The 15,984-nt window shown below is 42.1% G+C and overlaps 1 protein-coding gene across 2 annotated transcripts in view; it reads right to left on the bottom strand.

Annotated features, from left to right (window-relative positions):
* Positions 1 to 15,984, bottom strand: part of CUEDC2 (CUE domain containing 2) — a 74,434-nt gene that overhangs the window by 30,164 nt on the left and 28,286 nt on the right. For both annotated transcript variants that reach the window (XM_077454474.1, XM_077454475.1), the window contains 3 exons: positions 12,450 to 12,535; positions 8,366 to 8,509; positions 7,624 to 7,685 (listed from right to left, as the gene is read on the bottom strand). In XM_077454474.1, the coding sequence (XP_077310600.1) occupies positions 7,624 to 7,685; positions 8,366 to 8,509; positions 12,450 to 12,523 (280 nt within the window). In that variant the 5' untranslated portion in view covers positions 12,524 to 12,535. The remainder of the gene's footprint in view (positions 1 to 7,623; positions 7,686 to 8,365; positions 8,510 to 12,449; positions 12,536 to 15,984) is intronic.

Here is a 15,984-nt window from a genome sequence, read left to right as displayed (position 1 = left end):
TGGGGGGGGGGGTTTGTGCTATTTTGGCATTTTATGGCCTTCGAAACTGTGATGGGTAGTGAGGAGTGAAATCAAAAATTTGCACCCTTAGAAATCCTGAAGGCAGTGATTGGTTTTCGGGGTCCGTACACAGCTAGACTCCCAAAAAGTCCCACATATGTGGTATCCCTGTAATCAGGAGAAGCAGCAGAATATATTTTGGAGTGCAATTCCACATATAACTATGGCACGTGTGAGCAATATATAATTTAGTGACAACTTTTTGTAAACTTTTTTTTTTTTTGTGTCATTATTCAATCACTTGGGACAAAAAAAAAAATATTCAATGGGCTCAACATGCCCCTCAGCAATTTCCTTGGGGTGTCTACTTTCCAAAATGGAGTCATTTGGGGGGGTTTGTACTGCCCTGCCATTTTAGCACCTCAAGAAATGAGATAGGCAGTCATAAATTAAAAGCTGTGTAAATTCCAGAAAATGTACTCTAGTTTGTAGACGCTATAACTTTTGCGCAAACCAATAAATATACGCTTATTGACATTTTTTTTTACTAATGACATGCCGCTGAATACATTTTGGCCTAAATGTATGACTAAACTTTAGTTCATTCGAATAAGTAGAAGATATCTTTTTTTTTTTTTTTTTTTAATTTTCAGTCTTTCCTTTTATATTGTAAAAAATAAATATCGCGGAGGCAATCAAATACCATCAAAAGGAAGCTCTATTTGTGGGAAGAAAAGGACGCAAATTTCGTCTGGGTACAACATTGCATGACCGCGCAATTACCAGTTAAAGCAGTGCAGTGCGAAATTGTAAAAAGACCTCTGGTCCTTAGGCTGACAATTGGTCCGGGGCTGAAGTGGTTAACCACTTGACTACTGGGCACTTAAACACCCTTAATAACCAGACCAATTTTCAGCTTTCGGTGCTCTCTCATTTTGAATGACAATTACTCAGTCATGCAATACTGTACCCATATGAAATTTTTGTCCTTTTTTTCACACAAATAGAGCTTTCTTTTGGTGGTATTTAATCACCGCTGTTTTTTTTTTTTTTTTGTGCTATAAAAGAAAAAAAAAAAAAGACAGAAAATTCTGTAAAAAAAATTATTATTATTTTTCTTTGTTTCTGTTATAAAATTTAGCAGATTAGTAATTTTTCTTCATAAATTTTGGCCAAAATGTATACTACTACATATCTTTGGTAAAAATAAAGTACAAATTGCCACTAGATGGTACCGAACGCCGGCGCGTCTCCATAAATTCTCTCCCTCCGTTCCCGACACATGTTGGAGATGTGGCGAGAGTGGAGGCACTATGCTACACATCTGGTGGTCCTGTGAGAGGTTGCAACCCTTCTGGAAGGAGGTCAGTGAGATCATTGCACAAGTTACAACATATAATTTGGATTATACACCAGAACAATTCCTTCTACACCACTCTTCTTTGACAAGAAAAGCATACTATAAATCGTTGGCCATGCACATGGTAAACGCTGATAGACTCTGTATCCCAATACTTTGGCGTTCAACTCGCGTTCCCACAATTGGTGAATGGCTTAGGAAGGTCTCCACCATTAGAGAAATGGAAGAACTAATACACACCTCACAAGACAGGATACACAAATTCTCCTTCACTTGGGCGTGTTGGGTTCATTTCACGACCACTGCGCGATATCGGCAGCTGACGGTTTAGAGTGGATTTCTGCTTGGGGGCCCTGGGGGGGGGGGGGTGGGCTTTGCCGGATCTGGCTGACATGCAGCATCCTCCAGACCCCCTTTTCCTTTTCCTTGTTCTGTCTGTTTTCTTCCTTCTTTTCTCCCTTTTGTCCGTCCTGCCCCTCTTCCCTTTCCCATTTCGTCGAAATGTCCGAAGTTTACCTATAGGTAGTAGGCTTCTTTTAGGCCCTACCCAGTTATCCCGGAGGGTACTCTATTGGAACCGGGTCCACTTGATTGACTCCCCCCCTCTCATGGGCCGCACTTTGCCGCCTGGGGAGGGGGGAGGGAGGGGACACGGATTGAAGATCCTCCCTCCACATGCTAAGATTTATATTCTGACGATTGTGTTGCCGGTTCAGTGTATTCAATGTAATATACATAAGCTGTACCCTGTGTATTTTTTTTCTTTTTGTTGTTTATACATCCTGCTGATTGACCTGCTTTCTTTTGTTCAAACAACGATCTTTGTTACATGTTTTCTTTTTGAAAAATAATAAAATCTTTGTGGAAAAAAAAAAAAAAAAATAAAGTACAAAATTGATGGATATTATTTGGTCTTTGTGAAAGTTATAGAGTCCACAAGTTATGGTACCAATATCTGAAAATTGATCACACCTGAAGTACTGACGGCTTATTTCAATTCTTGAGACCCTAACATGCCATAAAAGTACAAATACCCCCCAATTGACCCCTTTTTGGAAAGAAGACATTCCAATGTATTTAGTAAGAGGCATGATGAGGTTTTTGAACTTGTAATTTTGTTCCCACAATTCTTTGCAAAATCAAGATTATTTTTCCTTTTTTTTTTTTCACAAAATTTTCATATTATCAGTTTATTTCTCACACACAGCCTATGCATACCACAAATTACACCCCAAAACACATTCTGCTATTACTTCCGAGTATGGCGATACCACATGTGTGAGACTTTTACACAGTGTGGCCACATACAGAGGCCCAACATGCAGGGAGCGCCATTAGGCGTTCTGGAGCACCCAGGACAATTCTGACATTTCTCTCCTACATGTAAAAATCATCATTTATTTGCTAGAAAATTACATAGAACCCCAAAACATTATATACTTTTTTTTTAGCAAAGACCCTAGAGAATACAATGGTGGTCGTTGCAACTTTTTATCACTCACGGTATTTGCGCAGCAATTTTTCGAACGCGTTTTCTTGGGAAAAAAAACATGTTTTGTGCTTAAAAAAAAAATAAAAATAAAAACAGTAAAGTTAGCCCAATTTTTGCATAATGTGAACGATGAAGTTATGCTGAATAAATAGATACCCAACATGTCACTCTTCAAAATTGCACACGCCCATGGAATGGCGCCAAACATTGCTACTTAAAAATCCCCATAGGCGATGCTTTAAATTTTTTTTACTGGTTACATGTTTTGAGTTACAGAGGAGGTCTAGGGATAGAATTATTGCTTTCGCTCCGTTTGCAGCGATACCTCACATGTGTGGTTTGAACACCGTTTTCATATGTGGGCGGGACTTACGTATGCGTTTGCTTCTGCATGCGAGCACATGGGGACAGGGGCGCTGTAAAAAAAAAAATTTTTTATTGTTCATTTTACTTTATTTTAGTTTGACATTTTTTTCCTCAAAAATATTTTTTTTGATCACTTTTATTCCTATTACAAGGAATGTAAACATCCCTTGTAATAGGAATATGGCATTACAGGTCCTCTTTACAGTGAGATATGGGGTCAATAAGACCCAACATGTCACCTCTAGGCTGGGGAGCCTAAAATAATAATAAAAAAATAAAATAAAAAAAGATTCTGACTTTGATCGTATTGGCGAGTCAGTAGAAGCACCGGAGGGCGGGGGGGGGGTGACGTCTATGGCTGGGTATTGCAGGGTATCACCGAGTATAGCTGAGTATTGCGGAGTATCTCCAAGTATGGCTGGGTATGGCAGAGTATTGGCAGGCATTGCAGGGTATTGGCAGGCATTGCAGGGTATTGGCAGGCATTGCAGGGTATTGGCAGGCATTGCAGGGTATTGGCAGGGTATTGGCGGGCATTGGCAGGGTATTGGCGGGCATTGGCAGGGTATTGGCGGGCATCGGCAGGGTATTGGCGGGCATCGGCAGGGTATTGGCGGGCATCGGCAGGGTATTGGCGGGCATCGGCAGGGTATTGGCGGGCATCGGCAGGGTATTGGCGGGCATCGGCAGGGTATTGGCCGGCATCGGCAGGGTATTGGCCGGCATCGGCAGGGTATTGGCCGGCATCGGCAGGGTATTGGCCGGCATCGGCAGGGAATTGAGGGGTTAAATTTCGGTGAGCAGCGATGTGGGCACTGCAGATGCAGCCCACAGCGCTGCTGACACCGATCTCTTCTCCCTCCGCTGTACCGATTGGTACAGAGAGGGGAGGGAGGAACCGGCGTCATAACATGACGCCGGTTTGTTTACAAGTGATCACTCCGTCATTCCATCATAGAAAATGGCCGCTGAAGCCCAGACAGTCAGCTTGCTCTGCCCACACCTAAAATGACTGCCAAACATCAACATGAGGTAGAAATAAAAAAAAAAAACCCTGCCAAGCCACAGCGCTGCACCATTCCCAGCAGACCCTCACAGGCACCTTTCAGGGGCATACCATACAGGCCCCAGGACCACCACCATGCAGCCAGCCCCCCATGTCAGATGAGAGCCCACAGAGTCCCTATATAGGTACACACACACCACTCAGCAGCATGCAGCACCCCCCCCCCCCGAAGGGGGGAGGGAGATGGGGGACCGGAAAGAGAATAAAGGGAGGTGAGGGGCCCCCCCTGAATCGAGGTCCCAGGGAATGCCCAGCTGCTCAGCCCCATCAGAACAGGGAGAGCTGTACTTACCAGTCCTGAAGAGCTGGGAGACATGCCACTGTAGACCTACTCCTGATCAGTACAGGGACGGCTACTGGCCTCGGCATACTGTGACGCAGACATCAGTAGCCCGGTCATATGTACTCCCCGGAGCATAAAAGCTTACCGACCACCTCTGGAGCGGAGGTATGTCGTGTCCTGCCGAGCCGTAGCTGCGACCTGCACACGCTCGATGGCCGGACTGGGGAGACTACAAGGATAAGTGAACCAGCCTGTCACCCAGCCGGCTGTTGATAGAAGATCACAGGATCATTCATCTTGCGCAAAAAGCAAAGCTTCTGCATTAAAAAAAAAATAAAAAAACACAGACCTAGCAGGCAGGAGGGTTGATACCCAAGGGACAGCCCCCATGGGCGGAGCTGAAAGTTCTGAGTGTTGTATTACAACTTTGCCTAGTATTTCTCCTAGAGGTGAGGTATACAACCCAATGGCTAAGAGAGGAGCTGTGTCGGTCGGTGAATTACAGAGAAAAAAAAATAATAGATTACATTTTAAAATCTACAACCGAAAAAATAATATTATATAATAACATACATATATATATTTATTACACACAGGTCCATATAGATTTGGATTTCGTTTTTTCAGGTATTTAACAAAACATATTCAAGCTATAGTTATAAAATGGATATGGGATGACACTCACAGGTTTAATTTGAGGGTATGTACATCCAAATTGGGAGAAAGGGTTTGGGAGTTACAGCTCCCCCCCCCCGCCCTTTCAAGGGACCAAAAGTAATTGGACAATTGAATCAAAAGCTGTTTAATGGCCAGGTGTGGGCTACTCCTTAGTTATTTCTTCATCAATTAACCACTTCAGCCCTGGAAGATTTGGCTGCTCAATGACCAGGCCATTTTTTTTTGCGATACGGCACTACGTCGCTTTCACTGACAATTGGGCGGTCGTGCGACGCTTTATCCACACAATTGACATACTTTTTTCCCCCCCCCCACAAATAAAGCTTCCTTTTGGTGGTATTTGATGACCTCTGCTGTTCTTATTTTTTGCACTATAGACAAGAGAGAGACAAATTTTGAAAGAAAAAAAACAAAAACAAAAAACACAATATCTTTTACTTTTTGCTATAATAAAATATGCCCAAAAAAATAAATAAATTATATATATATTTATTTTTTTCCCCTCAGTTTAGGCAGATATGTATTCTACATATTTTTGGTAAAAAAATTAAAATACCGCAATAAGTGGTATGCTTATTGGTTGGCGCAAAAGTTATAGCATCTACAAAATAGGGGATAGATTTATGGCATTTTTATTTTTATAGTTTTTTTTTTACAAGTAATGGCGGCGATCAACGATTTTTATCAGGACTGAGATATTGCGGCGGACAAATCTGACACTTGACACATTTTTGGGACCAGTGACATTTATACAGCGATCAGTGCTATAAAATGGTACAAATGACCCTGGCAGGGAAGGGGTTAACACTAGGGGGGGATCAAGGGGTTAACAGTGTTCCCTAGGTGTGTTCTAACTGCTGGGGGGGATGGGACTGACTAGGGGAAGAGAGAGATTGGTGTTCATACTTAGTATGAACACATGATCTGTCTCCTCTCCCCTGAGAAAACCGGGATTTGTGTGTTTATACACACACACATCCCAGTTCTCATTCTGTAATGAGCAATGGCGGGTGCCCAGCGGTCATTGCGCCTGCCGGGCACCCGCATCAGGTCCGGGGACACACATTGGGCACTTTAAGATGGAGGCGTCTTAAAGCGCAGACGTACAGCTACAGCGGCTCGCACAGGAGAGCCAAGCTGCCGCAGTGTAACTGCGGCGGATGGTCCTGAAGCAGTTAAGCAGGTAAAAGGTCTGGAGTTTATTCTAAGTGCGGTAATTTCATTTGGAATCTACTGCTGTGAACCTACATCATACATATAAAGGAGCTGTCCAGTCCATGCAAGTGAAACGGGCCCCTTTGTAAGGCTTCAAAAAGTAAGAAAATCCATCCGAGAGATAGCAGCAACATTAGGAGTGGCCAATGAAGACAACAGTGGCGGATGATCGCAGGAACCTCTCTATGGTGAAGAAAAACCCATTCACAACATCCAGACAAGTGAAGGACACTCTCTAGGAGGTGGGCGTATCATTTCAAAGTTTACAAACAAGGGAAGACTTCACAAGAGCAAATACAGAGGGTTCACCACAAGGTGCAAACCATTCATAAGCCTGAAGAATAGAAAAGCCAGATTAGACTTTGCCAAAAAACATCTAAAAAAGCAAGACCTGTTTGGGAAAAGCATTCTTTGGACAGATGAAACTAAGATTAATCTGTACCAGAATGACAGGAAAAAAAAGGTGTGAAGGCTTGGAACAGCTCATGATCAAAAGCACACAACATCATCCGTAAAATATGGTGGAGGCAGTGTGATGGCATGGGCATATATGGCTTCCAGTGGCACTGGGTCATTGGTGTTTATTGATTATGTGACAGAAGCAGCCAGTTTATCTCTGCAGTGTTTAGAGATACACTGTCAGTCCATATTCAGCCAAATGCAGCAAAGTTACTTGGATGGCGCTTCACAGTACAGATGGACAATAATCCAAAACACATTGCAAAAGCAACCAAGGAGCTTTTGAAGGAAAAGAAGTGGAATATTCAAATCACCTGATCTCAACCCAATTGAGCATGCATTTCACTCGCTGAAAGCAAACCTAAAGGCAGAAAGACTTACAAAAAACTGAAGACAGCTGCGGTTAGAGCCTGGCAAAGGAGAAAACCCAGTCTTTGGCAGTGTGCATGGGTTCCAGAGCTCAGGCAGTCATTGCCAGTAAAGGATTCCCAACAAATTATTAAAAATTAACATTTATGATTATATTAATTTGTCCAATTACATTTGAGCCCCTGAAAATATGGGGGGGGGGGGGGTAGACTGTGTATAAAAATGGTTGCGGTACCTAAAATTATATATTTTAATTCAATAAACAAATTTGCAGATAACAAAAAACAAAAACAAAAAAAACAAATAAAAAACAACCCAACAACATTCCCACATACCTTTATTACGCGCTTCACTTAGCCGCCCAGACAGTTCAAACATCATTTCATAAACTTTATCGCTGCAAAAGGTAGCAAGATATCATTACATGATTGCCAGTTTACAGAGAGGTAATGAGATAAAATATATGAGGTGTCATTGCTAAACCTCTGCTTCTGATAATTCTACATCCCTGTCTGTCATATTGATGCTTTGGCCTAAATACTTTGAGTTACTAACATACACTATTGGGACTCCTGCCTTTACACGCACATGAACTTTAATGGCATCCCAGTCGTAGTCTGTAGGGTTCACGATTGCGTTGACCCACCCTTTGCAGCTATAATAGCTTCAACTCTTTTGGGAAGGCTCCGAAAGCAGCTTCCTAGCACTTAGTGTGTATATGATTAGACTCTTATATTTTTGGATAGAAATGGGAGGATTAAAAGCCCTCTCAGGATTTGTGTGCCATCTGTGTCCCATTGTGGAGAATTTACTTTGTTCCGTAAACCAAAGATGTAAGCAGAAATCGCTCTGAAATAAGGGAAAGTCCCTCTTAAGACGATTGTCACTGTAACAAATGTCCCCAATACAAGATTTCCCTATTCCCTTCTAGGTCTCCAGGACATATACCCACACTGGGGAGGAATACAACAATGAAACCTGACAGTCTTTAACTCTTCCCTACTGAACCCAAAATGTTCTTTCTTCGGCTTAAAATACAGTGCAAGAAACGTATAAAGTACTGCTTTGTATACAGACCTCCCAATTTCTGCGAAACCAGGAATGTAGCCCTCCAACATTTCTATTAACGTTTCCATCTCAAAATCCTCTTCTGTGGACTCTTGTGATCCCAGCTCTTCTAACAACCCGGTTACATATGAGAAGAAGACTTCATCCATGGAACTGTGGAGATGAGAAAAAAAAAAAGTAATTAATCCTGCCCAGAACCATCTGCTGAATAAACATTTCCAGGCTACCTTTTTCTCTTTCAAAAATGTGATATGCGTTTGTGCTTCTGAATATGGCCGCTTTAATCAGAAGCTTCTGAGACAGGAATTTAACTCTGTGACAGATCCCCTTTAAAGAGCTAAAATAGTGACAGCCACAGTTCTTCACACCGTTATTTAATCCAAAATGCAACGTTGTATTAATCTAGTGTAAAGGGAACAAAATATGGCTGCTGTGAAAATCATAATCTATATTTATAGTAAATGCACACACCAAGCTGCTTAGGGCGCCACCTGAGCCAGGGAAAAACGGACAGACGGGTGGGCGGGGGACAAGACTACAAACGACCATCTTTCACTTCAACCGAAAGAACCTCTGGAGAGGAGAAAAAAAAAAAGGTGATCGAGAGCCTGCAGCAGCAACAATTTTTTTTTTTTTTGCGGATCCATAAAAAAACACTTAAAAGCCTGAAAATGTAGAGGGAAATTCCTGGAAATTCAACCTGCAACCATGAGCAATTATAAAAGGGACCCATATGTCAGGTAATAGCCATTGCCACGGGTTCTGCAAATGCTTGCAAATGTTCTCCCACTCACACAGGGCGCCTCCTTCATAGCAATGGAGACTTAGTATCCAGCATTTCAGCCAAAAATTGTACGATAGTGGACGGGCACAGTCCTAAGTGCAAAAATTGCTGAACAGAATTTAGAGCTGCACGATTAACTGTTAAATAACAATCTCGATTCAACCCCCTTCCCAGTCTTAAAACAGCATTTCCTCGATTCAGCGCAGAGTTCAAGCTGACAACTTTAAAGTGTCAACAGAAAAATAAGAAGTGAACACTGCGCTATCCAAATAAAAAGCTGCTAACACACCCAAATGGATATTTCAAGGTGAAAACATATACGATCTATACAAAAGTGTAGCGCTAAACAAAAAACTGTGCAAAAATTACATAAACTAAATAACATAACCCCATGGGGTTATGTTATTTAGTTTATGTAATTTTTGCAGTTTTTTTGTTTAGAGCTACACTTTTGTATAGAACTTTAAAGTGTCACACCATTGCTTAGGTGGAGATAACTATAAACAATATAACGTTTGGTTCTTTTAGAATTTAGATCAAAGGGATGAACTTTGGTTTGCAGATGGGTTTTACTTTAGGGATGAGCTCAGGCGTGTTCGCATGGACCACGTGCAGAGCCCACCAGGAAGTCGGCGCAGCGCTGACAGGCAGTGAGACATTGCCCAATCTCTGCAGCTGCACATCGGGGGAATGTCTCACTGCCTGTGATTAGCGCAGCACTGCTCCAACTTCCTGGCGGGCTCTGCGTGTGGTCCATGCGAACGCGCCTGAGCTCATCCTTATTTTACTTCCTTCCTTAGCCCCTGCAAAGTAAAAGCATAATGTGCTAGTATGCATCGCGCACAGTGTCTTCAAAGTGCATGTACCGATTACGTCATCTGCACAAACACACGTTTAGGAGATATTTACAGTACCTATAGGTAAGCCTTATTCCAGGCTTAACAATAGGTACAACTTCCACAGGGAGGTTTACAATTTCTTTAAAGACTAAAACTTTTTCTGACACTTGTAACTTACAAGTTAAAATTTGTATTTTTTGCTACAAAATTACTTAGAACCCCCAAACATTATATATATTTTTTTTAGCAGAGACCCTAGAGAAAAAAAATGGCAGGTGTTGCAATATTTTGTCTCACTGCATTTGCGCAGCAGTCTTTCAAACATAATTTTTTGGGAAAAAATACACTTTAATAAATAAAAGAAAAAACTGAACAGTAGTTAGCCCCATTTTTTTGTATAATGTGAAAGATGTTACGCCGCAAGAATCGTGAGAGAATCGAGATCTTTCGTCTAAGCAACAAAAAAAATAAAAAAATCATGATTCTCATGTTAGTAAGAATCGTGCAGCTCTAATGGAATCCTTTAAGAATCCAAAGTAAGACAGAAAGCCAGAGGGAATCTGCTAAACCTTCACCCAGGTTAGCCTGTCAGCGGTGTCCAACTTTCATTAGCTGCTTCATTCTACCCCCTAAGACTTTGGTGGACACTAATGGCTGATAATACCAACTGCATGGCCAAGGATACATTAGCTATATTTCCAAACGTTAAATCAGTTGGAACCTTAAAAGACTGAAATGTCACCCACGTCTTCATGAATAATTTCCTCCATAGGAAATAAGCTGAGCAAACCTCTTTAGAGGAAGAAACATCTGCTCAGGGTTAGCCCACATCACTCCCTCTAGATGATGTAAAAAGGAATCGCTAGGAAATTTATGGCAGCTGCCATGCACCCAAGGGTGGTATTTTCATTATTTTACCACCTCTCCCCACAGAAGCTTGCTTAAGTGGATGACCATTCCTTTGTACTATGATGTACAGGGTCCACAGATGAGGAAACCTCACTACTTCCTCATGCCACTGACATGTATCCTGGAGAGTTGCGGTTGTATTCTCTGCGTATGCTGCACTGTTGCTGCCATTTGTTAAACCACATTTCCTGCTGCTGTCATGCCATTATTCCTCCTGTATTGAATTGTATTGTGACTGTACTATGTGGCCCCATGCTGTAAGGCGCTGTGAAAACTCTTGACGCTATATAAATAATAATAGTAATAATTATACAATCATTGTTAAAACCAAGAACATGGCCACCACCATGCTTCTTTACTTTGGCAGCCACGAACCTCATAAAAAAATAAAAAATAAAAAAAAAGTGCACTCCTAGTAAATGTGTACCAGTACCCTACATGGGCACTCACCAAATCCGTTCACAATAAGATCAGGATCCAGTCTTAAAAAATCACATCAGGCAATGCCTCTTTTTGACCTTCAGGGACCCAATACCACTTTTTGGGATCTACTGCCCTAGACCTGTATAGCACTCTGCCGGAAACACCTCGATCAGTTATTACTGCACATGAGCAGGGTGCAGTGCTGCATAATTGCATTACAGGCTGTGCTCGTGTCCAGACTTCTTCCATCACAGCGGGGTCCAGGTAGTATCCCTTTAATTGCAAAAGCCAAAAGGAACAGATCCAGCCAATACCAAACTCTTGATCCCAATCTGGAATCATCTGAGTAAATGGCAGGGGCACATCAGTGACCATCACCTTCTGACACGGGTAAAAAAAAAAAAAAAAAAAAAAAAAAAAAAAAAACTCAAGTACTTCTTGTATGGGAGGGGTTATATAGGGAGGACTTCCTGTCTCCTTTGCCAGCGTCCAGTCACCTGTAGGTGGGTGGCCTATAACCCAGGTAGTTATGAGTTATAGCTGGCTCTGTGTCCCACAATGTACTATAAAGAAAGTTTTTAAACTTCAAGATCATTAAGATTAATAGAAGCCAGAGATAACTGAAATTCTGCGTGGAAATTAATGGGATTTATAATTTTGACCATAGATACACTTTAAATTGCAAACCTCATGTCCGCTCTTCTCCAATGCTCCCCCATCAGTGTGCAAAGTGCAGCTTGTATTTATGATAGAAATACCAGTTATCTTTTACTACCAAAAGACATCTTGAATAATAAAGTGCCTGTGTAAGCAAGCTTTGCTATATGTAGAGTTTTGATGAGAGGAACACAGTAGCTGATATTACTGATCTTCCTCTAAAAAAATCCTAATTGAATGGCTGTGCCTGACTTTAACGCATTTTGGCTCAATGATTTGGAACAAATCTGCAGCAGAGTAAAGTCTGAACCTTCGATTAGCATACTTCCTCTTGACCAGTGACACTGAAAGCAATAAAACCAAAAAATTCGCATTTCCTTAGAGTCCAGAATACCAGCACACATACATCCTACAGTATATATTAGTTTAATGAAAAAGTAAGCATTTGCATCAAAAAAGATGTCAATCAGACTGAACATACCTGAGATCGGCATCTGGGATATGGGACTGTATAAAGCTTGATAGGGTTGCTCTAATAATCTTTTCCAGCGACATGCCCAATTATTCCTAGAAACAAATAGGACAAGACTTGAAAAATGAAGTCCATACTGTTTTTCCAACCTGCTAATGTTATTATGAAGACTTACACCAGATAAGCAACAAATATAGCTCTTCACACTAGAATTTTCTCCTTAGAAACCGTCAGGTTATAAATAAAGCAACTTTTTAGTCTAAGAAATGGGCAATGCAGCAGAAATAAAGGAGTAGGCATAGGAACTTATAAACTGAATTACATGTTAGACCCCTTTCACACGAAGGGCTTTTTGCAGGTGCTATAGCGTTAGAAATAGCACCTGCAATCCGCCCTAAAACTGCTGCACCATAGTCTGAAGTGTGAAAGCCCCGAGGGCTTTCACACTGCAGCAGTGCGCTGGCAGGAAGTCAGGAAAAGTCCTGCCAGCAGCTTCTTTGGAGCGGTGTGTTTACCGCTCCTCCACCGCTGCTCCCCATTGAAATCAATGGGGCAGCGCTGTAATACCGCCGGCAAAACAACGCTGTTGCGGCGTATTGCTGTCGATTTTAACCCTTTCTCAGACGCTAGCGGGGGGTAAAAGCTCCCCGCTAGCGGCCAAAATGCGCAGCAAATCCGGCGGCAAAACGCCGCTATAAATAGCGGCATTTTACCGCCGACACTATGGCCGGTGTGGTGTGAAAGGGGTCTTAAGCACAATATAAATTAGCAATGCCATTCATAAAGAGGACACGATCCTCAGCTTGTGAAGAATGGCAAGGTTGGGTTACAGTTTATTTGCCACAGGAATATCAGCATTACATTTCATCATCTTATGAATTTACAACAAAATAGTGAACAGGAGTACATCTCTTTCACATTTACAGCACTGACACGCGTCAACACGACACATACACTATGCACTGTATATGATATTATGGCACAAATCTACCTCCAGAAAAACAAAAATATATAAAAAAACAAAAAAAACAAACACACCTAAAATACATTATATACTATGTAAATCACTCAATCTGATCTTAACCCCTAAATAATAATACTAGACTTTTACCCGATTCCAACCTGTAAACCAACTAACTCTTGACCCAACCCCAAAAGGGCATTGCAAAACCAGGTCCTGAAGTGTTAAAAATAGGAATTTGGTAACAGCTTACCTGTAAAATCCTTTTCTTGGAGTACATCAAGGGACGCAGTGCACCAGAGTGATCACTATGTGGGTTACAGACCACCTTCAGGTGATGGACAGTGGCACACCCTAAACAGGAAACTGCCTCCCTATATAAGCCCTCCCATACCGGGAGCACCTCAGTTTTTGTAGCAAAGCAATATACACATGCATATACCCCAGAAAAAGAGGGGAGGGACCTCTGTATCCCATAATTTACTCCAAGAAAAGGATTTTACAGGTAAGCTCTGGTAGAGTGCTCTTTGACTTGAAAAGGTGAAATCTTACCCCTTAAATCATAAGTCTGAATTATAACTTGCTAAATCCACAGTGGATTTTGACGCTGCCTGTCCTTTCTTAGGACCTTCTGGCAGTATAAATAAGACATCAGTCTTCCGGATCTGAGCAGTCATCTTTAAATAGACTTTGACCTCCCTCACCACATCAAGACAATGTAGTGACTTCTCTTCCCTGGAACATGGTTTTGAAAAAAAAAAAAAAAAAAAAAAAAAAAAAAGAACGATGGCAGGACAATATCTTGGTTCAGGTGGAAACCTGAGACCACTTTTGGCAGAAAACCTGGACGAGGGTGCAACACCACTCTGTCCTCGTGAATAATCAAGTATGGCTCTTTACAAGAAAAAGCAGCCTATTCCGAAACCCTCCTTGCTGAGGATAGAACAACCAAGTACACTAACTTCCTTGTCAGGGAATATGCTGTATCGATTCAAATAGCTGTTTTTGTAACCCTGACATAAACCCTTGCATAAAACCCCAGACTAAAGAATGTGAAGCAAGCGATCTTTGAAATAAGACCGACAAAGCTGAGACTTGGCCCTTAATAGTACTCAAGGCCAACTTCATCTCTACCCCCAATTGTAGAAAGGCAAGAGTTCCGCCTAGGATATACCCTCCGAGGGTGCCAACCCTTGGATTTACACCAGGAAACTTAAGCCCTCCAGATTCTATAATATATAGTTCTGGAAGCTGGCTTCCTTGCATTAATCAAGGTAGAGATAACTGACCCAGAAAGCCCACTTTTCTTCAGAATGTGGGTTTCAATAGCCAAGCCATTAAATTTAGAGTTCGTAAGGTAGGATGGAATATCGGCCCCTGTGAGTAGGTCTGACCGTAGTGGAAGGGATCATGGATCCTCCACCGCCATCTTTACGATTTCTGCATACCAGGACCTTCTGGGCCACATTGGGGCTACCAGAATTACCGGCTTTCTTTCCAGATTGATCCTGCAAAGAAGTCGTTGCAGCAACTGAATAGGGGGAAATGCATAAATCAGTGAGAACTAACCCACGAGGTCATCAACGCATCTGTTCCCGCATGTGAGTGGATCCCTCATTCTGGACACAAAGTTGACCAACTTCATGTTGAACCTGGAGGCCAGAAGTTCGACGTCCGGAGTCCGCCATTTCTGGCAAACAGCCGAAAATTTTTTAGGGTGAAGAGGCCATTCCCCAGGAGCAATTGCTGGCTGCAGAAGTACGCCTGCCAATTCTCTACTCCCAGAATGAAAACTGTTGATAGGCAGGGAACATTCCTTTCTGCCCAAGTTAGGATATGGTTCAGATTTGGTTCACCTCCCTCTGTGCTGCGGGACTCCTGGTGCCCCCTTAGTGATTGATGTTAGCCAGCTGTGGCATTGTCGGATTGGATCCCGACAGGACAACCCCGTAACCTGAATGTCCAGGCTCTTAGAGCCAGACCTGCTGCCCGGATCTCTCGGATGTTGATGGGCAAGGTAATTTCGGTCATTGACCACTGTCCCTGGACAGTTGTCTTTTCTAGCACTGCTGCCCAGGCCGAAAGGCTGGCATCTGTCGTTACCACTTTCTAGATAACTGGTCTGAAGGATTTTCCTTTCAGCATATTCTGGGTTAGCAAACACCAACTGAGGCTTTGGGACACCCTTAGGGACAGCCGCATTGGCAAGTCTAAAGCTTGAATCGTTTTGTTCCAAGCAGACAGGATACTGTTTTGCAACAGTCTTGAATGGAACTGGGCATAGGGAACCCCTTTGAATGAAGTGACCATCTTTCCTAACAACCTCATGCAAAGGCAAATGGAGGAATCTCCTTTCCACCTGAATATCTGCACCAGTTCTCTATGGAGTTGATATTTGCCTGAGTTCTTTTTCTGAGCCGTGTCTACGATCAGTGAATAATATAAAATAAAAATAAATATAAAATTTAAACTCCCGCTGAATGGTGAAAAAAAAAAAAAACCTAAAGCAGCTGCAACATACAAAGTGCTACTAGAAATGTAAAATTATAAAAATGTGGTGCTCGCAAATGTTATTACACATGT

This window comes from Lithobates pipiens, unplaced genomic scaffold (assembly GCF_037356315.1).
Source record: "Lithobates pipiens isolate NorthernLeopardFrog02 unplaced genomic scaffold, aLitPip1_a1.2 Scaffold_25, whole genome shotgun sequence".
Lineage (NCBI taxonomy): Eukaryota > Metazoa > Chordata > Amphibia > Anura > Ranidae > Lithobates > Lithobates pipiens.
Note: the sequence above shows the minus strand (reverse complement) of the source record. Positions and strands in the feature narration are given on the sequence as shown.